Source organism: Macrobrachium nipponense, chromosome 41 (assembly GCF_015104395.2).
Source record: "Macrobrachium nipponense isolate FS-2020 chromosome 41, ASM1510439v2, whole genome shotgun sequence".
In the NCBI taxonomy this organism is placed as follows: domain Eukaryota; kingdom Metazoa; phylum Arthropoda; class Malacostraca; order Decapoda; family Palaemonidae; genus Macrobrachium; species Macrobrachium nipponense.
This window is the reverse complement of record NC_061102.1, coordinates 30962846-30990332: the sequence shown is the minus strand read 5'-3', so window position 1 is coordinate 30990332 and position 27487 is coordinate 30962846. Positions and strand designations below refer to the sequence as shown.

General features: G+C 37.2%; 1 protein-coding gene across 19 annotated transcripts in view; it reads right to left on the bottom strand.

Moving 5' to 3' along the window:
- LOC135212647 (calcium-dependent secretion activator-like) overlaps positions 1 to 27487 on the bottom strand; it is a 1046064-nt gene that overhangs the window by 264743 nt on the left and 753834 nt on the right. For 16 of the 19 annotated variants that reach the window (XM_064246274.1, XM_064246275.1, XM_064246259.1 and 13 more), the window contains 5 exons: positions 16678 to 16692; positions 14667 to 14696; positions 12707 to 12757; positions 10054 to 10155; positions 9887 to 9950 (listed from right to left, as the gene is read on the bottom strand). In XM_064246274.1, coding sequence (XP_064102344.1) covers positions 9887 to 9950; positions 10054 to 10155; positions 12707 to 12757; positions 14667 to 14696; positions 16678 to 16692 — 262 coding nt within the window. The remainder of the gene's footprint in view (positions 1 to 9886; positions 9951 to 10053; positions 10156 to 12706; positions 12758 to 14666; positions 14697 to 16677; positions 16693 to 27487) is intronic. The other 3 variants (XM_064246267.1, XM_064246266.1, XM_064246271.1) reach the window with 3 other exon arrangements.

The window sequence follows — 27487 nt, the reverse complement described above, 5'->3', positions numbered from 1 at the left end:
AGTTAGGCTATTTTGGCGTTCATATAGTTAGGGTACCCGACCGGGCCGTATGCGGCTTCAGAAGGTAGCCTACACTAGTGAGTTCCCTTTTGATATACATATAATTATATCTAGGTTAATTCGTTTCTATTGAATAAGTATGGGAGTAGCCTAACCAGCTACACCCCTCTTTAGCCTTCTACGGAAGACTAAAGTTTTTATTCAATTCGAAGCGATCTGATTAGGGAGTTGGGACACGATTAAAACTTATAGGTTGATATCCTTAAGTCAATTGTATTACCTGACCAGGCCGGCATTATACCCGATTTTGGAGGGCTAATTATTGATTAGAGCGATTTAGTCTTCCTGACCAGGTCAGCATTATACCCGATTTTGGAGGGTTAGGCTATACGCTCGTATCACACCATGTTCCTCTCTCTACCTCCATTTCCCCATTCCCTTTTTACTCACACTATGTCATTATAGCCTACTTTACTTTAGAATATATAATTTTGTTTTATATAAATTGTTATTATTTATTGTGTATGTACTGGACAGAAGGCCATAGGCCTACTGCCTTGATCGGGTGGATCCACTGTGTCTTGGAGGGTTGTCCCACCTGACCGGTCACAGTGACCACCTGATCACGAGCGAGCCACTCTTCTCGGCTGTCTCCCTCCCCCTGTACCCACCTCGGTGGAGTACTTACTCAGCACACCCAAACCCCGGGAAATAGGCTTGAGTCATACACTCTAGGGGAGAAGGGGGGAACAGCTGAGAGAGAGGCATTGCTCACACGCTCTGTGAGTCAAGGCAGGTAGCGCTCTCTCCTTGGCTAGTTATGGATGGCCACCAGACGCGCCGGACTGAGTATGCACCTTGCTACGTACCTCGTATCCTCCTATCCCAGGAATTCCATCTTCAATATCCTTCTGCCCTGGTAGGGCCGGGATAAACTTTAGAATCATATTTATAAATTAGTAGCTATGATTCTTTGATCGGATTCAAGCAAAATTTTTACCCTGTTCTGATCCCGTAGGTTGATCCCTTATATAAAAGGATATTAACGAAATGGTCGATCCGGGAAGAAGGCTACAGACGGAGCCAAGAATTTCCTTAATTTATTTATATTATTATTATTATCGGGCCGGAATCATAACGGTAGGAATTCATAATTCCAACCAGGTATTCCGGCACCAGTATTGGCGTCCCTAAATTCTGATTTCTTTGTGCCCCCTTGTCGTCAAGTTATTTTTAAAGAAGCGCTTCACGGAACTAAACATTCTGGAGCCAACGGAATACTAGGTAACCTGGTTACGTTTCCGCTCGTCCCAAGCCTTTCTTCGCAATACGTACTTTCTACTTCGGTAGGGGTATGGGAAGCTGAGAGAAGTTTCATAGTAAAATTTTTCTCTCCGGAGCCGGCAGACTGGTGCAAGGTTAACCCAGCCACCATTTCTGCCCGTTCCAAACCTATATAATGACAAAATTTTGGATGACATGAGGTGGTACAAGAAGGAGAACAGAATACGTATTAGGATACCATTCTAAAACGCTCAATGCATAGTTAATAAGGAAGCATGCGACTCTACTGAGCTAAACACAGCGGATCTAACTTAACTATATATGACACTGGATCTTCCGGTGATATCAAATTATGATACTCATGTATCAAATTAATTTACAGGTGGTACGCTGTCAGGAGACAGCATGCGCTGCTGTGCTACAGCAATCGTGTGGGCATGAAGTCGGCCAATCTCATGCCGGGTGCGCAGTCCAGGTGGACGACCTTCTGGTTTGGCATGCAGAAGGATGGGAGATCTGTTACGCGCTGGTCTCAGACTTAACAAATGACTCGGTATGTACAACATTCCGTCCCCTAGAAATAATTACTAAGCATATTGGCAATATGGAACTTGAAAAATACATTGTCGTGTTATAGGGTAAGTTCTAACGGGAATATTTCTTTCAGACTCCCCAAGCCATCAAGATCTCTTCCCTGGCGACCCTCAAGATCTGGGTCGGCGGCTTCGGCCGCAACGTGAAGGCCAAGAAGCCATATATCCTGTGCACTCTACTGTACCCTAACACTAAGATGTCGGCGGCAGTGCCGAAGGAAGTAGCAGCGCCAATCATCGCCAGGATCAGAGAAGAAACACAAGTTCTTCCTGAAGATCTGGAGGGACTAGGGGAAGCCATCTTGGAAGACATAGCAGCGATCAACTCTAAACACATTGTTCTTAGAGTCAGACAAACGAGAATCTACTCTTCGGCAATATGATTCTGCTGTAAGAAAGCTAGCCAAGTTTCTAAAAGACTCAGAGGTTCAGACAATGACTAAGAATCTGGCAGTTACCTTTTTCAGAACTTTGTTTGAAACAGGCCTAGCCGCTAATACAATTATAACAATTAAATCTGCTTTAAAGAAAATATTTCAGTTTGGTTTTAATATTAACCTTACAGATTTGTATTTTTCGTCTATTCCGAGAGCCTGTGCCAGACTAAAACCAGTAACTCGTCCTCACACAGTTTCCTGGTTTTTAAATGTTGTCCTTAAGCTAGCTTCTGACATTGATAATGACTCATGTACTTACATAACGCTTCTTAGGAAGATGTTATTCTTAATAAGTTTAGCCTCAGGAGCCAGAATATCTGAACTCTCAGCATTGTCTAGAGAACCAAATCATATTGACTTTCTTCCTTCTGGTGAGATATTAATCTTTCCAGACAGGAAGTTCTTAGCAAAGAATGAGGATCCACAGAATAGATGGTCCCCGTGGAAGATTGTCCCACTTCCACAGGATCTATCTGTGTGTCCAGTTAACACTCTGAAAGCCTATTTGAATAGAACTTACAAAAAGTCTTCAGGCCCTTTATTTATTAGAGAGAATGGAGGAACCATTTCCCTGAAAGGAATCAGACAACAGATTCTTTATTTTATTAAACAAGCCAACCCGGAATCAGTCCCACATGCCCATGATATTCGAGCAGTAGCTACAACAGTCAATTATTTTCATCCCATGAATTTTGAAGAATTAAAAAGATATACAGGCTGGAAATCACCAGCGGTATTCAAACGCCACTACCTAAAATCCTTGGAAGCCCTAAAATTTGCAACAGTGGCAGCAGGGAATGTGGTTCCTCCTGACATGACAGAACCATTATAACAGGGTCTAATCTTCATAATTATTATTTCCTTTTAGTACTTTCTCTCCTACCTGCCTCGCTTATTGTCCCTGCCTTAGCCTTGACCTTCATCTGGATTGCACATTAACCCATTCTTATTATGTATATATGTTACTAATGTTTATTGTATTAGATTTAGACATCTTATATTATCTTTTATTGGGATTTTTTCCCTAATATTACCAATGATTTTGTAACTCTCACTAAGTATTATACTCTAAGAGATATGTAAAATTAAGGTTTACTATTAAATATTCTGAATTAAAATTATTCTAATTTTATTTCAGTTCCCTGACTAAATGTGTATTTCCAAATTTATGGGACCAATTCTCTGTTACTATTTCATGGAGCGGCACAGGTTGAGCCCAGAATAGGGATTTTGACAAAGGAAAAATCTATTTCTGGGCGATGGACCTGTGCCGCCCAGTGAACCCACCCTTCTTTTTCCTCACCCCAGGCTGGCCCAAGCTTGGGTGCTATTAGGAATGATGGGAGTCGCGTGGGTAATAGTAGTAGTAGTAGCGGGCAGTAGTCGGATGTAGAACGGCACCTTGTAGTAACGGGGGATGTTGAGAAAGGAGAAGACTAATTGGTAAGGGACCTCTGATAGTGGTTTTAACACGCCCCAGTTACTATACCAACACCCTATAAGGGTGAGCGAGCTGGGTATATTCCTAGCATTCCATGCAACTTTTTTCTCTGGTATATTTAGCAGTTTTTATACCTTAGAAATGGTGCTATGAGGAGCATTTCACTGGGCGGCACAGGTCCCTCGCCCAGAAATAGATTTTTCCTTTGTCAAAATCCCTTTTGTAGTATGTTCTTCAGATGAGCAGACTGCACATATTGTCTTATTATGTCATTTTTTGTATGTGTGGCCAAATTTTGAGCATTGTGTGCACTGAAGTGGTTTTGGTATAAATGGGTGACCTTCTCTACTTTGCCCAAGAATTTTAATTTTAAGTGGAAGACTTTGGCCAGTAAAAGGGATTTTGACGAAGGAAAAATCTATTTCTGGGCAAGGGCCCGTGTTGCCAGTGAAATGTCCCTTTAGCACACATTTCTAAGGTAAATTATTGCTAACATACCAGAGAAAAAAGCTAATATGGAAATTCCAGAATATTCTGGCTCGCTCACCTTATTTAAAGGTGTCGGTATGGTTTCTGGGGCGAGTGAAACCACTACCAGAGGTCCTTTGCCATTTAGATTCATCCTTCTTCAAAATCCCTCTACTAAAGAGGAGCCGACCTAAGGCCCACTCCTCGCTACCGTTACGGCTAGCGCCTCTGACGTCATTCCTTTCGGTAGCACGATCCACACCGCACATAATTTTTCTGCTCTGTGTTGTGTTTGTTCTGGAATTACTTCATCTTCATCATGCAACGTCAAGATTCTTCTGCATCCAAGTTAAGTACTGCTATTAATGTTTTATAACATTTATGAACTGCCATGGACCAGTTTAACCATTTTATTTAGGTTGTTTATGGACGGCGTCCCAGGCGGCATTGTTCCCGAGCCACCATGCGCAGCTCGCTCCCACGTGTTCCATTGTTTCGTGCTACATTCGGTCCTCTATACCATTTGTGCTCGAATAATTTAGCAGTACATTATTATTCTTTTGATGATGCATTATTGACGTGTTATTTACGTATTTTATCTCAACACGGGGGTTGTTTACGAGTTCACTCTAGGCTTGTAGGCTACGTCGTTTCCTTCAGCTTAGAGTTCATGCATGCATGTTCTTTTAGTTGTCAGGTTTCTATGAGATAGGCTCTTTAGAAGGACTCTGGTCGTTTCTCTCTGTCCTGAGCCACCCTGGTCACCACCCTACGTTTCTACGTATCAGCATAGTCTAGCTGCTAAGAGTCGCTAGGTTCGCCATTCCTTCTCGGTTGGTCCGATCCAGCTTCTCCAGGACACCTCTTTCTCTTCTCCATCATATTTTCTTCCTTCTCCCCCGTGTTTTGTTAGGATGTTACTTTATATTCATGCTTATCGAGACGGTTCTGGCTGGCCTATGCCACCTCGGATCGCATGGCCTTTCTCACTGCGTGGTTCATCCCACGGCCGAGAGGGTTCCAGGCGACCGCTATGAGCCACCCAGCGTCGGTCCCCCATGCTCTCTTCCCCCTCCAGGGGGGAGATACGCTCGTTCACGTTGTCCCAGACAACCAATCCGAGCTCCCTCCCTTCCTCCCCCCCACGCGGGGGGATACGGGAGTTAGCTGGAGGACACTCGACGCCGGCTCGGCTCCATACCACTCTCCCCATAGAGTACCAGGGGGACCCCTGCCTGGCCGAGTCTCGGTTGGCCACCAGGCTCGGCTATGCTCAGCTCTCCTCGGCTCTCAGGCCGCGCTCCCCTACCCCGAGTCACCACCCTCCCGCTCCGGCAGGTCAGGGCCCCGCCATAGCCAGGTTCCAGGGACCAGTGACTCCAGGCGGGCTCCGGCATCATTTCAAGAATAAGTTTTCATGCTTGTTTACGTTTATTCTTAACATCCATTATCGTAGTTTAAGTTGGCGGAGACCCCGCTACCTACCCGGGTTTCACCGCCTACTTATTCTAATTTTAAGTTTTGACGGCGGGGTTGTCAACCCCGCCACTTATTATTGGTCCCCTCCTGCTCCTCACCCGCCGCTCCAGTACTCCTCGCTCCGGCGTAAGGGTTAGGTGCTACTCCTGTTTCAGTGATCTTTTGTCTTCCGGCAACGCCGGAGACACACTGATTCAAGCTGTTTTACCGATCCTGTCGGACAACTTACCACTTTACACGGCAGAAGAGCAGGTAGAGACTAATCCTTATTATCTTTTAACTCCAGAGCATTCCAGTGTTATGATATATCACATCATGGACTTAGTCCAGGATGTTAGTGTTGATACTCATGTATCATTTCACTTACAGGTCACCCACTGTATGGAGTCGGGCTGTAATGCCGTGCTGCAAGACCCCTGTGGGCACGAGGTTTGCCGGACCCACGCTACCTGTGCGATCCGGTACAACGAGTCATTGGTTTGGCACCATGAGAGCTGCACGATCAGCTATGAGTTCGTGGATCAGGTCTCCTCCGGGGTAAGTAATGTTCCGGATACTAAACCTTGACACAATGACTCCAGTGACCAATATGATCCGTGATATATCAATCATCGTATATTGTAAATTAATCTTAAGTAACCTTAAGTATTAATACTAACCCTCTCTTTCAGGGTGTCCAAGCGATCCGGGATTCTGCTCTGTCTACCCTGAAGGCCTGGGTTGGTGGGTTTGGACGGAATGTGACCAAGGGCCAACCATACATTCTGTCGAAGGAGATGGCCACCCTCATCTTCCCTGGCGGGAAAAGCGCCTCCTACGTGGACCCGGAGGCGGCGGCTCATTTGATTACCACCATCCAGGAGCAAGTTGCGCTAGCCTCGGAGGAACCGTCGACTCAAGATGTCCTGCAGGAAGTAGCAGCACTGGACATAAACCTCGAGCCCATGACGGTAGACAGCACAGGTAAGGATGTAAGTGAGGCAGGTTTAGTAGGGGCTCAAGGTCTCCCCTTGAGCCCATCTAGAGCTTCTTCCCCTACTTCATCTACTTCCTTCCAGGGATTCACCGGGGAGGTTCAGTCGGTCAGACCGAAGTCCGCCCTGGCGATCCCTAAAGTCAAAGGTAAGCGTGACTTTAAATCGCTCCAAAAGACACTGTCGAAGAAGTCAGGTTCTAGCCTTGCCCATAAGTCTTCAGCTCACCATCCCGGAGCAGACAAGGCTAAAATGACTTCTTACTTGAAGGGTTCCAAGTCCAAGTCTTCTAGGGACAAGACTCAGCTCTTCTCCAACCCTGAGCCTTCGACTTCTAAGGGAACCAGGCCTAGGACTCCAAAAGAAAAGGTAGAAACTTCACCTTTCGACCCAGACACCTTCTCTGCAAATATCTCTGCCAATATCATGCAGCAGATGGGCAGTTTGGTCGGGAACTTAGTGCAGAATAAGTTCCAGGAGATGTTCACACAGACCTCATCTTCTTTAGAGGAGTCAGGCCAGTCTATCCGTGCTATCTCGGAGAGGCTAGTCACTCAGGAGAACCTCATTGCAGGTCTCCGAGAGAATCCTGCGACAGGACTTCCACAGTCCGGCATGGTGGCTCAAACCATGCCGGACTCGCGTACCCTTCCTACCTTTACGGCAAGCAACCCCTGGAGGATTGCTTCCCACGCTCCCTTTGTAGACGGCATGCTAGCGATTGAGGGTTGTGGAACTCGAAGGGTTGAGGACTTCGAGTTTCATCCGGAAGGATTACAGCACTCCTTCATTGGCTATGCCTGCCTTACAGAAGCGGCGATGAGGAGGGAAGACAAGGTCCAGAAGGAGACTGTAATCCTCTCTCGGGATCAAGCACAGCGTGAATGGCTACGGAACCTGGAGGAGTGGCAATGTGTCAACACCAGGGTTCAAGCCTTTAAGAATGCCTTCACGATCTTCACTGTGGACGCGGAGACCCCCATCCCGTTCACATCGAAGGTAGCGGAGCTCACCTTACAAGCCGCGATGAAGGATGAGCCAATGCCACAGCTCTGGGAGACGGAACCAACATCCCTCCTGCTCCCCAGAACAGACGATCTCTGGTTAGATCTTCCGGCCACCTTCTCGGTGGGAAAGCTGAAACCAGACTGCACTATCTCTCAGTTCAGCGAGAGATTACCCAGACTTTCAGACAACCTCATCCAGGCTGAATTCGACACCAGGATGAGACTGTGCAGATCCCTCAATTCACTAGTTATGACGGAGGTGTCAGCTCTGATCTACGGAGAAGAGCCGCTATTCAAAATCATTGCAAAGTCACAATTGTACTCGATGCAATGTGACTTGTATGATTTCGTCATAGCTAGGCGGAATTGCAGGAAACGTCCTGGCAGAGGCCACTATCCGACACGAGCCTAACAAGCTCTTAGCCTCATCCATTTGGGGCGCTGTTCTCTTCCCAGCCTCAGTAGTGAACGAAGTTCACTGCGAGGCAACTAGGTTTAACCAGAGCCTAAGGGTTCGCTGGGGTTTGATCAACAAACGGAAGTCGGAATCGGCCGCATCAAATCAGAAATCCAAGAAGAAGCCTAGGAAATTCCAGCCTTTCCAGGCTTCCCAGCAGCAAACAGTAGTACAGGCGGTTCCGGTATCACAAGTACCGCAACCATCCACTTCCAAAGCGCAGCCACAACAACAGTTTGTGTTGCAGGTCATGGATATATATGGATATATATTATACCTTAGTTTAAGGGAGTAAACTAGCAAGTGTCTTGGAGGTAGAGCTTCACCCTCAATGTTACATAAGATGACTGTACCTTGTACATAATTTAACATCTTGTTGCTTGTCTTTGTTACTTTTATGCCATTAATTTCTTTTATGCTCAAAAAGGAATGGACTGTTTTTTAGTGGTTACTTCTATTAAATATTCATTAGTTTTGGTATATCTGCAGTCCATTTCTTGGGATGAACACAGGTTCAGTAATTTGTTTTCAACCATGGCAGTTGGAATTTTATGTTCTGCTTTAAGGATCAGAAATCTTGAAAACTTTTCTGATCCAAAAAGGAGGTCAATATGCACCAGTGTAGGGTCCAGTCAGAAGTTTCTGTTCCTCTTTGGGACCTGCTTTGTGTGTGATGCCAGTGTTGGGGAGTTGGGAGAGTTATTTGGCTCCAATTCAGAGTTATCTTTTGCCATGTATGGTCCCAATGTTACAACATTGGAATCTACCCAGAGGTTTTTAATTTTTTCAATTTTAATGTTATTGCACCCTGATAGGTGTTCTGATACTTCACTTGAAGCAGGATGGTGGTTCTTTGGTGCGCTAGTGTCATCTATGTCTATGCAAGGGTGGATAGAGGAGGGGGTTCCAGCAGTCATCAACTGTGCTGCAACTGTACCATCAGAGGGCCCAGGGGCACTCAAATCTTTATTTATATTTTCAATAAAGATTAGAGAGGGGAGAAAAAAATCACCTGAAAACCTTAAAAAAATATCATCAGCCTTTCATGGAATTTATTCTTTCACTAATGGCACAAGTGAGAACCGACTCCCAATTGTCTGCGTCCCTACCCTACCCCACAGGGGATGGCACAACATGATTAGTGTGGCCCAAGTGCAAGCTAAACCCACTTGGTATGACTGAGAGTATTACAAGAATACAATCATCCCCACCCTAATCATGTTATGGGCAAACCGGATAAAATGCCAAGAGTCCTATCCCCAGAACCAGATCCCCCTGGAATCCATGGCCCAGCCCTGAAGAATAGTTCGACCCTTGAGATAACAAATTGATATCCCTTAGGTTCAAACATTATCAGGTAGTTGATGGTCCTACCACAGTTTCCACTATTTAGCTTTGGATATAAACCCAGTCCCAGCTATGATATCTTTTCTTATTTATCAGGTCCAATAGTATATGTTTTGCAAAAGTGGAAAATTACACAAACATTAATCCAAAGAATATGATATATGGGACTCTTGGACTCGAACCCAGGAACAAATTCCTGGTGTTCAAGAGCCCCCTCACCACGTCAAGGTGGTCCAAGGTTGAAGGGGCCAGTGTAATTTATTAAATATGTACAGGAAAGTGCTATATTATAATATTCCAAATATCAAATATTTTATATTTAGTAAAGAAGTAACTTCATAGTGAAGAGAAAAAACATTGTTTGAATTATCAAAACAAAACAAAGGTTTCATATCTTACTCGCTCTAATAAGGACAAAGTGGCTTTAAGGGCACCTTCTGGCCGACCAAATGGGAAGCAATACCTGTTGAAAAGGATATCTGTTAAAATTTGATACTCAAAACTCTGAGAACAGATATTCATTTTTTTATACATTGTCATAAACATAGTTGTTTTAGACAACTTACATAAAATTAGTAATTTGGTGTTCAAGTAGGACCCTTAACCTATCCTTGATATTTTGGAAGCGCTCCTTTTCTTCTGCCAGGACGGTACCCACACCATCAGGTCTGCACAAAAAAAATTAATTAACACTATGTCCACATTTTAGATACTAAATATGATTAAAAACAGCAATGAAAAATACTGTTAAGCGAGATCACCCACAAAAATGTAAAAGTGATGTTTATGAATGGCTACTTCCTATTATCGAGAACTTACTGAAAAAAAAGCTTATTATTTTCCCAAGGTTGTTTCTCAGTCTTTAGGTATTATCAAATATAATTTTAAAAATCAACAAATAGTATTGTAAGGAAGAAGTTTCTCAAGCACATAGAATTTTATTTCAATAAATGGCACAAATAAGATTGTTTTGAAATATGAAAGTACTAATTTAAATCTGAACATAAATTGCATTACAGATGAGATAAATATTGTCAAAGGAAATAATGTACTACAGCAAAAATGCAATGGATATAAGATGCTGCTTCTGAAAATTCTAATTAAGAGTTAAAACTCTCAGTTAACACCTCAAAGTAAAAAAGACAATTTCTTTTAATTATTGCAGGATATTTACAAATACTGTAATTTCTACTATACTTATCAGAAGGAAATATTAAATATATATCTAAAGCAATAAATCTTAACTAACCTTACTGTGCTGCTAATATACAGTACTGCTGTGTAGAGCACTCTATTTGTAACTGCAATATACGTATTCATAACCTTAACCTATGTGTTGCACAATATACTGAATGTATATAGGGATGCATCAAGCAGAAAATGATTCACTGAAACAATGTGGACACGACAGATGCACCTTGCTGTAATCCTGCCATGCAACTGTGTATTTTGCAAAGCATCAGACTCCATATTGATGACTTTCTAGTGCATCCAAAGATGACTAAAATCAAATGAAAAAAATCAAGCACAGCATCTGGCAGAAATCCCAATCACATCAGCAGAGCCAGTACGCAGTGACTTATGTTCTTAATATGATTCATTTAATTATCTAATCACTGTGTACTATACATAATCATCACCTCTATCAACATCCACAGTTTTTCTAGAAGAAATCCAATTGGATGTCCCTTAGTTGTGGTGAAAACTACATGATATAAGGCTTGCTACTTTTGTGAACAGGACTGCTTGGGGTAACCTAATTTACAGTAATCGTCTAAATGTGTCTGCAGTGCTTATATTGGGTTAGGTGAGTGACCTTGTCTCTGAGGTGTTGACCCACCACCCTTGTCATACGATAATCACCATAACAAGAGGCGTCACCGCATTGTTACAAACCACCCGATCTTCTGTCCATGGAGTCGGGGGAACGGCGACGCCCAGCAGGACTGGCTTAGCCCACAGACCGAGCCTATGCCCACCCACTATCACAAAAGAAATCAATGTACCCCACGAAGATAAAAGAAACAAGAATACAATGGGCTACATCATAATCACCAATCAATTCCACAGCACCTCCAGTAATCTGAGTGTGGTCTTGTGGAGATTTCTTTTGTGGTGTGGTAGAACTTTTTTCTTATCATGCCTGGATAATGTTAGGGAAAAAGGAATTTTGGAGGATGGGGCGGAACACAGGCACAGGATCATGGGAGTATGTGAGACTTATAAGTCTCTCAACAACTAGACCTTTTACCTTTCCTATTGAGAAGACCGGTATCATTTGGTGATATTCATAAAATTAGCATAGAGAGAAATGGCTGCTTTTTCATATTATCATTATTCTACAGGGTAGTTGTTACAAGATTTCCTTGTAAAAGTTCCATTAACTATCATGAGAGAAATAAGAAGTTATTTTCTATGAAGATTAAATGTATATATATATTTATATATACATATATAAGAACTCTATTTCATATCTACAGAAATACCACTAAAATAAAAGAACCTACTTAAAACAGGGCAATTCTATATTATTTGATCAGTGAAAAAATAAAATAAGATGAAAATAATATAGATAAACCTGATACAGGGTAAGAGCAACCAACCTTCATAAAACTTATAATGGTGTAATTTAAATTGAAAATTAATTATTAAATGGTACCTTCTGAGGAGGGTCAGGACTTCATACCAACATGCAAATGTTCAAGATGCTTGAAAAATGCCCAGTTGTTTTAAGTATGCAGTAACTTGGAATGGTGACACTTTTCCATGAATCTACAGTAGCAATATGTACTAAATTTCTGTAGGTAGTTCAAAATTAGCATAATGCTAATCAGTAACTAACTACTGTACTTAACAAGCAGTTCACTGCATAAGTTAAACAATAATACAAAAACTTGAATAAGTAACTTTTAGATCAAATGCTATACTAAAATATTACTTTGAATATTATATTGCATACACAATTCAAGTTACAGTCATACTGGAAAAGTTAAAGAATAGAGAAATGCATAATAAAAACAAGGCATGACATTTTCTGTAACTGTGATTTCAATAAAGAGAGAAACGTATCCAAATAATTTGCATTCTATTTTCACCCCAAATGGCAATGCAAACCCAAACTGTGTTTGTGTATATCTAGCATCTATATTAAGAAGAAAAACTGTTCTATGTAAGTTACCATAATAATCAATCTTCTAGGCTACATTTTATGTAACAAACCTTGTTGGAAATGGAACGTTAGGGGCTATTTGGCCTTGGGTTTGTTCTTGGCTATGGATAAAAAATACAATATTGTCAGATGAGAACTTAACAAGATTCCCTGTTTCAAGATATAGATCACAAAAAATATCAACTCTGCATAAATTCAGAATATTTTTTAATCTTACATTACTGTACTAAATTCAGTAAATCAGTAATATAGGGCAGAGTAAAATAATCAATAAATGAATAAATAAATATATAAAATACAGTTAAAGTCTTAAAACAGTTTCCACAAGTCAATGGTCTCCTTGGTCCTGCAGGAGGTAGCAAATTCATAAGCACATAACAAGAGGTTGTAGCAATATTGTACGAAATTTCTAAGATTCCATATGATCATGACCACTGAATGCCGAAATTCTAGCAAAAATAATGCTTAATACAAAACAAGAAGCCTTCTTTCTTAGAAAAAAAAAAAGTCAACAATTCACTTTTGTAGAGCTCCAGATTGCATAACAAAACATCTTTTCAATCTAGAATATAAATAAAATTTCTCAAGGTACATGTAGCATGATTACACCATATCTGATGCATTGTAATGAAACAGCATTCTTGTAAATGTAATGATCAAATCTGAACATCTATAATGTGAAAATCTTAATATATTTTAAGATTTGGTAAATAAATATCCATTACCATTATTACTATATATAACTATCAAGTAATGATCATAATGATAAAACAATAAGGTAATTACTCTAATTTATATGCTTCTTGAAAATTACAATACCAATAAGTAACTATTATAGGCTGTTTTAAATGGGCATCTACCTGGTGGCACGTCCTGTTGGCCACATTGTGTATACATCTTACGACACATATACAACTGTACATGACATAGTACGCTTCCCATCTACAGCCAATAAGTGCGAAGAGTAGCAAGGGAACACTTATGATTATTATCACATATCTTTAACATCTCAGTGGTTAGTAACAAAACACATGAAAGAAAACCATTATTGATTAACATGACATCACAGCTTTGGAGAGGTCTTGATTTGCATTCAACAAATTGTTAAGTATATCACCCAAACACTCACAGGAAGTATTTCTTACAACAAAACTGCTCCCCAACATTTTACTCAAAGACAAAACAACAGTTCCTTAAAATCAGACACTATTTACTCAAACTCCAAAACATTCCAGCATCATCAGTCACTATATATTAAATATGAGCACAAACTTCTGTCTCCTACGAAAGAACAATCCTTATCCCTAGAAATATGAACTCCTATACTGCTGTGTTTAGGTCACAAAAGTCATCTTAAAAATATACACAAAGTTGTTTTGTCATAACCACAAAGATGCAAAAAAACAGAGAAACAAAGTTACTGTTATAAAAAAACAATCAATGGGATCATGAGTGACTTCCAGGATTGCATATCTATTAGGCTTCACATGTTCGGAAATATGAGCTGGAAGAGCTATGCCATGCGAACACAGCCAGTTACAAGCTTAAAAATGCCAATACAGTACTCATTTTGAATATGACCATAAGTGGTCAGCACTAGCCTGATAATCTGCTCATATTCTTTACATCTGTACTATAGATGCAATATTTACTGCCACCAGGATGTTGGAGGGCAGGAAATTAAGGTCAAGAAGGGTCAGTGCAGGTAAAAAGACAACAAAGGGGGTTTTGTGAGATACTGGCCGAGGTAATCCAAACACAGCACATAGTAGCCATCCAATCTAAGCCCCTTAAACCTTTTAACATAAACTTAATCATGTTTTTTTCCTTTTAAAAGGAGCAGGAGTTTTAAAATATCAAAAAATATCTTTTGCACATGCAAGAATCTAATGACTAGAAAGAACAATAGCAAAATGTTATGTTCATAAGCATAAATGAATAAGTTATGAGATAGTAAGGATTAAGAGGCATAGATGAAATGTAGGTGACAAGTGTGTGTGTGTAACTAACCCTACTGTCAATGTCCCATCTTCGGCGGGGCTGTGTGGGGCAACAGGGGGAAAATGGCTGAATTAGCAGTCACAGCCCAAAGGGATACTTGACTGATTATTTAAAATTAAAACATAATGCTAACATATGATAAATCACCCACTCACCACTCTACTCCTAAGACATATATAACTCAGTCAACAAAGCCTGTTATAAATGAACACACACACACATCATAAATGTATGCCACTACCATATACACACATGCAAATACAGTCATGATTAATAAAAGTTGAAAGGATTCCGAAGCCTATCAAAAACACAAGCTGACACACACAAAAGGTAAACATGCACACAGTTAAAACATAACACATGTCATGCTCAAAACCATCCTCTCTTGGAAAACATTTTATACATTATGTACACACTCCTAATTTTACACACACACTTTCTCCCTGGTATTTATAGATAACATTGACATCACTCCAACACGCATTAGGATAGGTTTCATTACTTGAGGTCTGACATATATACAGCTTATTACTTTACATATTTACAGTGAACAGAGAATAAATGGGGTAAATAAATCAAACAGAATTTATGCTCAGAGCAGGAGGAAACTTAGCAATTACAGTACTCTTCACACCCACAAAAATTATGAGGGAACACAAAAGTCTATCAATATATCCTGACAAAGCAAGGACTAACTTCACATTCAATAATTAATTTCTGATAAAATTAAAGGAGCAAATGAACATATAAAACAAACACCTAACCTATCCCTGTGGATGAGATAAACAAGCTACTTAACGCAAAAAAATTAAATCCAAATATGTAGCCTATTTGTTACTTTAATAATTAAAAGTTTTCATTCTAACCCACCTGATATAAATTACCAACAACTTACTAAAGAGGTAAATCTTTAAGAAACTACAACACTAATCTAGTATGACTAAAACAAAATTTTCTCTTATAGAAAATTCAATAAAAGGAAAAGTGACTCTTCTGTATGGTAAAAGAGGAAGTGCTGTACCTATAATTCAAATAAAGAACATTATTCCTAGAAATTAACCTAAAACTCAAGGAGCGATGAGTATTGGTAGTATCTGCAATTCACACCACACACTTTTATCCATAATATTCAATCCTTCATAAAGTCAAACTAAACAGCATTCTTGCAAACATAATTCCAATTAATAGACCTCAATTCACAAATCAGATCTAAATAAAAAATAACTTGCTCTTCATTCTCTTCCTCAATTTCTACTTCAGTTTTGAATAACAACTGAAAACGGGTAGGAAAATAATTCTTGTTTTGAGGCAATTTTATCTTACAACTAAACACTGTCATCTCAATATCAGTAAGTTATTCAAATATCTATATGTATATTAAAAAGTAATATAAAAAATGTTACTTCATTATTTCACTAATTAAAACTGAAATACTGTATCCAGTTGTCACATTTAGTTCTAAGATCACAATTTTACTTGAAATAAAGCCAATACATTACTATTTACATGATGTGAGAAAACCTTATATGTTTATACTTACATGTAAATCTAAACCCAAATGAATAAAGATAAAAATGCCTGACACATTTTCAGTAATTATTCTAAAGGACACACACAGATACACACAAAACTAAATTGAACTAATATTCATAAATCACACAGCACAAGAGAAACACCAAAAACAAAATTCTCATAAACATATCAGTCATACACATAAAAGTCTACTTCCTCTGAACTTTCATTAATTCAGGAAGTTCATATCTATTACAAAATATGGTTTCAATAGTTATTAAAAATTAATACTTCTAGTTTTAAAATTTCACACCAATAATCTTAAAGATTGAAAATGATTTAACAATGACCATAATCCATTTAAAATAATATCTTTATGAAATTGTAATTACTTTACTCAAATCCTTTAAAGAAATCATAGTACTTAATTATTTTTCAGTGAATTTACCGAAATGTAAAAATGTTACCTCGACTTAACTACTCTACAAGAATTGTTTCTCAGACATACCTTGTAGTATGGTGTCTGTCATAAAAAAAAACACACAAGCTTTCATCAGTTAAAATATACAAAAGAAGAAGAAAACACAATCCACCGCATAGCGCACCACTCTCTAGAAAGCCTTACGTATTAGATATATAGAGACACTTTACACTAGTATGTACAATTAGTAATATGACTTGTATGCTGATACAAGAATAAAAGCTAATGAGTTTAACATCTACTAAAAGATAGTAATGTAATAGTAACTCTCAGTACATATAAATTCAAGGTTTGCTCTAAGTGCCACTGATTTAGCATAAAGACAAATGAGGTAATTAGTAGTAGGAAAATATAAGAAAATCTAAAGTACTGTACATACTAAAATTACATATAAAACCTAAAATATATATCAATAAGATATAGTACTTATCATTTTAAAATCAACAACATAACAACAACAACAACAGCAATAATAATAATAGCAAGGTAATTCAAGATATTATAATTAATAATAATAATAATAATGGAGAAACAAATCCACAGTTATGTAAATGTACATATATTTAAGTTTAAAACAGAAAGGATAGCTTTCGGGAATCTGTACGGTTCCCCTTATCAGATTGATAAGGGGAACCGTACAGATTCCCGAAAGCTATCCTTTCTGTTTTAAACTTAAATATATGTACATTTACATAACTGTGGATTTGTTTCTCCATTTGAAGACTCGTGCTACTATGAGGAATTTTTAATAATAATAATAATAATAATAATAATAATAATAATAATAATAATAATAAAGAAAACTAACCTTTCATCAGTGTAAAATTAAAATAATAACTGCACTTAGTTCTATGATAGAAGTAATAAAGCAACAAAGCTATTTAAAAACTGATGAAGTATATATGCTACAGGTAGAGCATAAACATTGTTCAGATAATTACAGCAGTCATGGTTTTAGATAAAATTCTTGGAGAATTTGCACAAGACAATGACTATTTAACAGATCTATCGTAAATTTTAAAAAATCACAGAGCATGTGAAAATTAAACTACCATATTCAACACCAATTGTGCATATTCCCCTTAAAAAAATACTTCCATATACCATATATTTTCTCCATTCAATACCATGTATAAAACATGAAGAGGTACCTTAAGACCACAAAGGAATTCTACTAACAATTACAGAGGATCACTAAATAACAGTTAACAATGATGTCTATGATGAAAAATAATTAACCTAACAATGATACCTACAATGAAAAACTAACAAAGTAACTTGAAGAATAAAACTATTTTTATTAGCAGACCAAATCTAGTCTGTAACCCTTACAATACAAAAAACATGAATCAATAACATTACTATTTACATTTTTTTAAACATCTGGCATTAATAGAGACAGGCAGCCAATACCAAGGAACACTTAAAAAAAGAAAAGTGTACGCTGCTGGAGCCTCACAAAAGGAGAGGTGATTTGAGTTACTAACTTACTTTATCAAGTTGAAAAGCAAAAGTAATCCTCCTGGGTAATGATAAAATACTAGGGATTAATTATTCAAATTCAGGAAAATGGTGTTAATGGTTTAGGATACCATATCTGGTAAGATACAAGGTCTGTCCATGAAGAAAAGAAGCTTTTAAAATCCTGTTTATTGCTACACATACAATTTAATCTCATTTGCCTTTTTCAGAAAATGCCCCTACATAGCTGATATTACACAGACTTCCAACATTTTTTATTATTTTGGAACACACTGTAGAATGCATACTGACTGACGGTGCATAGATCATGTGACAAATTCTCATTTGTCTCTTATATTGTCTGACCAACAATTATAGTTACTAAACTATGAAGGGATTCTCTAAACTGTGAAGGGACTCTTAAATGCTCTTTAATGACAAGTTGCTCTTTATCATAAGTTTGTTTCTTGTGGTCAGACAGTAAAAAAACAAATGTGCCTGGAGGCCCTGAAGCACTGGGAAGGCAGTACATAAGGAGTAAAGTCTGAACACAGAAGACTGGATACTGCAACCATACATTTACCCACATTTTACTCATTATCCAACAATGGTGTCAAATGAAAAGAACTATAATCCTTAGCTAACTCTGAATATTTGGTCACTGCAGATTTTGTTTTTTCTGTGGTTAGAATTCAACACAAAAGTTTCTAATTTTAAATACAATACAGAAGACTGAAAATCTCCCATGAGATCTGCACACCAACCATCACAGCATAATTCTAGGGTGCATTTTATAATACGAAAAAATATTTGGAAAGATGCACCACTACATCAAGGGCTATTCCAAAGATGACATGAAAGACAATGTTGTATGAGAAACAATTAAATACGAATTCTTAAAAATTCTTTTTTTTTTTTTTTTAATGAAAAATATACATATATATATATATATATGTATAAATTATATATATATATATATATATATATATATATATATATATATATATATATATATATATATATATATATATATATATATATACACACACATGCACAATAATTCCAAATATGGACACCGTGAACCAGGGAAAGTTGGGGTTGCTCACTCCAAGTCCTCACTGATGTAATATGTTCTCACTTCATGTTACCTATGAAAAATTACAATACTGTAGCATCGAAATACTAAATGAAGGGGCTCCTTGTCAGTTAAACCAGCAAATAAGAAATTTCAAGTCAAAGGCCCCTGTGTACTTGTTCCATATGAATAAGTTTCATCTACTGAGTAATAAGGAAGTTTAAGGGAAAGTAACAGAGTACTGTATATCAGTTTATACGCCCAAATTAGGGCACCAAAATTATTATCAACTAAACAAATGGTACTATGGAACAACAAAAAAGACAACAGTAATAGATAAGAGGACAATCATTAAAGTGTATTACGTATACTTAAGTAGTTTTATCTGGCTAAATGGATGAGGTGAAGCAAGATCATAGGAATTAAATTACTTGTAGTTATCAAAACACCCTCATTCATATACAAAACAACCAAAATGCAGGAACGAGAGAAAAACCTGGCTTCAGAACAGCACAAATCAGCACCAAAAGCAGATAGATCAAATAAGGAAATGAAAATTAGTGAAATAAGACTAGAATCTTTTGGAGATTTGTAGATCTAAAGTACAAATGAACATATTATACACCTGGATATTCTCCTATTGCTAATTACAGAGAACAATTATAGTTTCTAAAAACATAGGTGTTTAACTGCAAGTAAAAATTACAACTTGCATCCAAAACTGACAAAAGAACGTAACATTCTTTCCAATATCCTCCCCTCCCACACCCATAATCATCTGGACCCTTGAAGATTAAGATGGATTATTGTTCCAAAACTACTAAGACATTTATAATGCAAATATTACTATGGGCAAGGGCCTCTAAACAGCCAAAATAAAATTCTTGCAGAAACTCCACTTTTTTTGGAAATATTCTATAGCGGCCAAGGGCTTGCCTCTTCTCCATGAGGCTCCCCATGTAAAAACAACTGGTTGATTTACTATTCCTATTTCATTATCAACACACCCATCCTTACTGAATTGCATACTTCCTCTTATATTTCTTCTAGTGCTCGACAACAGCTCTGAAACTTGCAAAGAGTGTTCTCGAATGCAGTGTACAAATAAAAATATGAATCACCATTAACTACAAAAATGCAAGGATTTTCAAATGAATCTAGCTACAGATAAGACATATAGCAGCACAAGATTTCTTCTGCTCCAGATACAAACTAAAAACCAAATAAAACCATCGTTAAAATTATGTTCTTCAGAAAGAAACTGCTTGGTATGATAATAAAGTAACATATTATCAATATCGTAATTCTAATAGTACTCAACTTCTTTTGAATTATTCACTCTAACAACCCTAATACAATACTATGCAACAGTTATATTTTTTAGTAACAAAAAGCCACAGCTAATTGCTGAGTGCAGTAGTGTAAATAAGAAATCAATTCATTCTTGTCAGTGACACTATAGTCCAACTTTACTCTCAGTAACTGTATCAATGGCCAATGAAAGTTTTTCATGAACATGCTTAATTCTTCAGCCACAACAAAATTCTTGACAACATTATTGTATATGTGCAACAACATCAAAGATGCAATAGTGGCATATTAATCTCTTTAGAATGGAAATGTGTTTAATTCTGTTGATTAAACAAACAGTACCTAGATTCCTAATAAATAAAAGAACAAGAGAAATGAAGAACTCAGATGATGATAGAAAAAACCTAATGCAAAAGGAAGACATCTCTACAGCATTCTCATACAGCCTACTAAAAGATTACGACCAATACATGAGACCGCAAAAATGGACATACCAGTAAGAAGGGAATGAAAAATACAATAACAATTTGCATGCAGTTAATCAACATCTTATTCTTTACTGCACTGTAGATAATTTAATACACAAGTACTATATATGAGGTTCTTTATATTATCCATTTACTTTAGCATATCTATAGTGTACATTTTCTTTAGGAAACACAACTATAAGAATCATAATTTTAATTTAAAATTAAAACTTCCTATTAAAAGATTACTGAAGGCAAATATGTAATTAAGAATGTATTAATATGAATACTGTATACAGTTACTACAAGGAGCCAGAGTACGTAACTACATTTCTGGTATCCTAAGGCATTAATGGTATAAAACTGAGCAAAACTATTTATGTAGTCTACAATGAGTAATTAGGAATACAAAAGCCACATGACGAAAAGGTTCTAAAATGCTAAAATAAATCGACTTATATATCTGCCAATCATTTGCTGTTGCTGCTATGTAGTGCAAGACCTCACCACTTGATCTCAATGAGAACATATCTCAGTCACACAGAAACCTTCCCTGGAGTACAATTTTAAACATTCCTTCAATCCACAGTAATTTGAGAACATATTACATTCATGAGATAGCTTAAAATCATGTCACTATCAAACAATTCCTAGTGATTTAAGCTCTGGCTGTCTCATAAACAAAACAGTAGGTCAGTAACAAATAAAAGAAATTGAAGAAAATCTGTCAAAAATATTCTATTTCAGCGAGGGTGGTGATAGTTTCCATGTCGGAAAGATGCACAGTTTACCAGCACGTACTACGTTCTTACTTCTTCTTATGGAATTTGAAAGAGGAAATCTCCCTGTGCACTTAATGTTTTACACTTATCAAGGGCACGCCTGTTCAAGAGATAAAGATGCATACTTTGCCCCTGTGAGTAAAGCTATGCTCTGATGAAAAAATTATGCTAACTACAGTAATTCAAATAGAAAATAATTTTCACTAAAAATCTATATTTCTTGATCTCCACTATTTTTGCAAAAAATGATAGGTACAAAACTTTTCAAAACATTAATTTTCGACTATGTAAACTAATCCAATTTTAAGTTTAAACATTATAAAAGGAAATGTCAAAGGATTAAAACATAGGAAAAGTCTTCATACACTTGAATTATGCATTAGTCAAATAAAATAAAAGCTTTCAATTTGTCTTAGGATGAGAAAACAAAATACGTATCAACATCAAATACGTAAGTGACTCAAGAATACTGAGCTTTATCCTTTTTCTTGGCTAAAAGAGATTGAGCATTTAATGTTCTAGTTTTGCTACAAGACTCATATAAATGTATATAAATGTATGTGCGCTTCAAAACGTATCAAACAATACTTTTAATAATTCCACACCATATCATCCCACCTTATGAGTCTATACCATTTGTAACATTTTTCTGTCAAGAAATAAAACATTTCCAAAGTTAACTTTAGACTTTAAATAAGTAAACGATGAGTAATTCTTTCATAATCCCATTGGTCTATTGGGCCTCATTTTGATCCATTGCCATTCTCAGAATACTCCTATAGGCCATTATTTTGGAAAATTCAGATGCAATTGCTACTAAAGAAATTTCATGCCCAAATAAAAAAAAAAAAAAAAAAAAAAAAAAAGTCTTTTTCCATTGCTACAAAAATCTTTTACATACTTCTATCATTCACAGTTAATTTAACTATATATTAAACAAATATTTTCCATGAATATGACAATTTACTTCATTGTATGCCAAAACTTTTCTGCTATAGTATGACTTTGGAGTTTCAGAAACTTTTACACCATGATACATATTCAGATGACAAAATCTCTTGGTTTTATATATATATATATATATATATATATATATATATATATATATATATATATATTATATATATGATATATATATATATATAGTACAGTAGTACCTCACACTTTGAAATAAATCCATTCCAGAAGGCTGTTCGAAATATGAAACAAACATCCCCATAAGAAATAAAGGGAATTAGGATCATTCATTCCTACCAATCTAAAAAGTCCTCCTTTTCACACTTTTTCTATTATTAATGTGTTGAAAAGTTAAATTAAGTGTAAAGTAATAAAACAGTACATTATATGAAGTAAAATTTTTGAAGAATTTGTTACACGTGTACAATTTTTACGAACTGTTTGGTGAAAATGGCACATGGTCAGCTGGGGGATGGAGGAAGGAGAGACAGGAACCCTTTGAGGAAACTGAAATGGTCGCAGTAGGCAAAGGTTGATAAAAAAAATTTTTATTCACATTTTACAAGGATAATCGAAAGAATTAATAGTGTGTGTCTGATTGTGTCTGTGAGAGAGAGTAATCGGTGTGTTATGATTGATTGTTGAGGTGTTTACACTTGGATCTTAAGTGCATGAAAGATTATGCCACAATACATCAACTTACCATTGGAGAATGGCAGAATTTGAAATAAACATGAAGATTTTGCAAACAAATAAGTAATAAGTAACGAACACAAGAAAAGGAAAGAGTATTCAATAACTTTTTACAAGGAAGTCATTTGAACAAAACAATGCAAGGAACACAGAAGCTGAATGCAGCACCAGTGTTTATTATGGAGCCGAGTTACTTTTGCAGTGGTAAAAAATCATTAAAAGTAACTGTCACTAGATAGGTATGTTACCGTAATAAAAAGAAGTGATTTGGGCAAATCGAGAGTAAGTAATAGAAATAATCATCCCAGCTGATAGGTCAGTAGGAAGCGGATCCCTGTCTTCCCTCTCCTCTCCTCTCCTCTCTATCGTCTCACTCAAAGCACCGAGCACTGGCTCAAGTAAGACTTGAGTTCTGATAAATGACAGCCTGAATTTCTCCTTTTTTTTCTTTTTATTTAAGCTAATTTTTGAATGGAACCTACCTTAAAACTGAAAAATTCTGGCTCTTATCAATTTTTACATTTTGGGAAGGTTGCTGGGTGAGATGTTCATTTCAGTTCTCTTAATTTGTTAGTATCTATAATAAAACTCAAAACTGAACTAGGAAAAACCAAAAATGGAAAACTAGCCTTTTTAGATATATTCATAACAACAGAAACTTGTAAGGTGCATTTCACCATACTGTAATTAGAAAACCAACTCATACCACTTTTTATATTCACTTCTTCATGATATGCTAGTAAAGATCTGAGTACTACCTCAGCGTCTTTTCACTAGTTGTAAGGACTGTTTCAAGGTTACCTAGATAATTAAATTAAGTTTTTCCAAGAATAATTCACCAGGATAGGCTTCCTTACATATGTTAATAAAAAAGCCACCAGAAATGCTAATAAATTATACGTACTGTTAATACAGCAATGCAATGCAAGAAAAAGACAAGGGAATTTTACCAACAAAATACAATTTATGCTGGGTGAAGTTATTAACAAAACAACAGGAGAGCTCTAATAATTATAGTAAAAGAAATAAGAGAAACAGTGAATGTGGCTTCTGTAAAGTACCATGTGGCGGTTGTAATAAATATAGTGATTTTGGCACAAGCTGGATGTTCCGTATTGCATGGAATAGAATGCAAAATATCTGTTAAGGAGCATCACAACAACTGGAGTGAACATATCTTGGCTTTTTAAGATGCCTATCCCTATAAGAGGAAGCTCTGGCATTCCCAATCATAAATGAAACAAGCAATAAAAGTTTTCAGAAGGGTGATAGAGGGTAGACATTGTGGACTAAACTCTCCTGAGTAAGCTCATCAAAAGAGAGAATACAGCCAGACCTATTGCCAAATAAACCACTGCTCAAGATTACATATCCTTATATATCTACCCATGGAAAAAATAACAGAACTCACCAAGAACAAATCAGAGCCAAAGAAATATACCTTCATAATGAGGACATAATACTTGTCACAAATCCACAGTCGTCAATCTATAAAAAAAAACACTTCTATCTCACATAAATAATGCCTCTATAATTCCTCTCTTTTCCTCACTAAGAAAGGCCCCGATGATTAATGGTTGAAATTTTTTAAAAAGAATTGTCTGGAATTTTGGAAAAACTAGTTGTAATCAGGTGTCTTACATTTCATTAGTAATATTAATGTTTTTCCTTTCTAAAACTAATTCTTCCTCTCCCTTTCTTGCCTAAAATCAAAATATTTGTTGCCTATTTATTGGTATTTTGCCCTTGTCCTTAAACATCCTACTGTATATCATATGACTACAACCTTGGCCACCATAGAAGTAATTACAGATGATATGGCCCACTATAAACACTTAGGATATAGGAAAAAAAGCCTCAAAACAATATCTATCTACGACTTCATGATTTTTTTCAAGGATTTGGTGTTTTGTGGAAAAATTTGGGGTTTTTCTTAAACATTCACTACAAAACAAGAAACCATAGCTGACTACTGCAGTGGTTTAGATGCACTTTTCTTTGGACTCACATTACCAGACTTCAAAAAGTAGCTTTTCATATGATGCAGTAAATAAAATCAGACATAAGTTGGACAAAGAGCTAAAAATATTAGCACAGAAAGAATGGGATTAACATTATTGTACAAAAACTACTGTTTTGAGAAAACCCCTATGCAAGCATTTAACAAAAATCATGAGTTTTCAACAGAGAGCAAAAGTGTTTTTGATTATCATGCTTTTAATATTTTTATGCTGTTTACTCTTCAGCAGTTGACTTCATCTTAATTTGGACAAAACTCAAGATTTGATCTTTGAATTAACCATTAGTACTAATGTTGTTCAATTAGCTCAGTGTTCATGCATATATTTTTTGTAATTCTGGTCATCCTTTTGCATTCAGATCTTCCCTGACTTTTTTTTTTTTTTTTTTTATCCATGTAGTACGTACATAATTCTCATAGTTTTTTTTTTATTCCTGCTATGACCAATCGCTGGAATGCCTCATTCTGCAATTCAATCACCGGAACTTCATTAGTTCTGACTTGGTGTCATTCTTATTTTTAGTTTGAGGCCAACATTAATCTTACATCATACTTTGCTAAGCATTTACTATCAATCTTTTTTTTTTTTGGGGGAGGGGGGGGGTTGGTTTCTGATTTACAGTTTATTTTTTATTTTTGCAATCTCTTCTTAAATGGGTTGCTTCCACTATTGGGGCCCGGGCCCTTGAAATTGTAGAGTTCTGCTTTTCTATCTCGGGCTGCAGCTTGGCTTATGATAAAAATAATTTGCTGATGCTCGTGAACATTGTAATTGGTATTCTAATAAGCCTATCACCCAAGAAATCCGTATAGCCCTGGACAAATTTGGGTATAGTAGCAGTGAGAACCTGCAACCCCACCCTCAGGACAGTATCAAGATTTTCTACAAAGCATCATGCACTCCCAGTATTGCAAGGACGAGGACTCCATGAAGGAGATCACCATGGAGAACATTTCCTCAACTGAGAAGGGCAAGAGCATCGAACTTGTAATTTACCAAACTAGAAATCTTATATGATGAGAAACAATCCCTCCCTGCTTGTATAAGACCCTCTCAAACAGATGAATGTGATCTGCTGCTTCAAATGCCCAATGCCTGCATCTCCTGGCACTTACACTGGGATGACCAGCATGCATCTGTCGAAGAGGGTCTCCCTGCCATGGCCCAGGAAGGTGGCATCAAGAATCACACATTAAACCAGCCACATTGCAGCTATCTCCTGTGACAGTATTATTCAGAATACATGAATACAATTGGGAGGGCTCCTGATCATGCCACCTTCACCTGCTGGAAATGCACCTTATTCAAGAGCAGAAGCCCTTGATGAATACCACGCAAGAGACCTACCTGCTACCAATAATATGAAAAAAAAAACACTACACAGACATTACAATCATGCTGCAGTGAAATACCACCTTATTGCAAGACAGCACCGCCCACAGTGAAGATAATACCAAAGTACAAACCGCAGGATTAATGCAAGCAGTAACTGTCACAGCTGTCGGCCAATCAAAATTCAGCCCACAGTGACATCGCGCAACCCCAAACCCCAAAAGATCAACCAGGCTACAGCAGCACAGATATCAAGTCTAGAGACTGGTGTGACACTAATCCCTAACAGTCAATAAGAAACCAGCTTTGTGCACTCAGCTAAACAAATTCAGCACTCAGAAGACCCGCTGTTGAACCCAACATGAAAGACAAGGACTCCACACTAGCCACAGTCCCTTAACCCCCTCCGCCTGAGGGGATGCCTGGGAAGAGCCAGGCGAAACGTAGCAGCAGAATATTTTCAAAATATCAATTTTTTGACATACTAATTCTAATTGACTAATTCTACAGGGGTTCACGTTTCATTTACTTCTGTGATACAAAATATTTATACTGACTTTATCCTTGCTTTTTACAATGCCCAACATAGGTGCATTCTCACCAGTCTTAGTACAACAAGAAAGCCACTATCCGAGAACAGAGGAAAACCTCTACAAGATCTTCTATGCTGCTGAAGCAGCAATAAACCTTTAACAAGACATTGCTTGAAAGAGGGTCTCCTAGCTATTGGCATTTGGC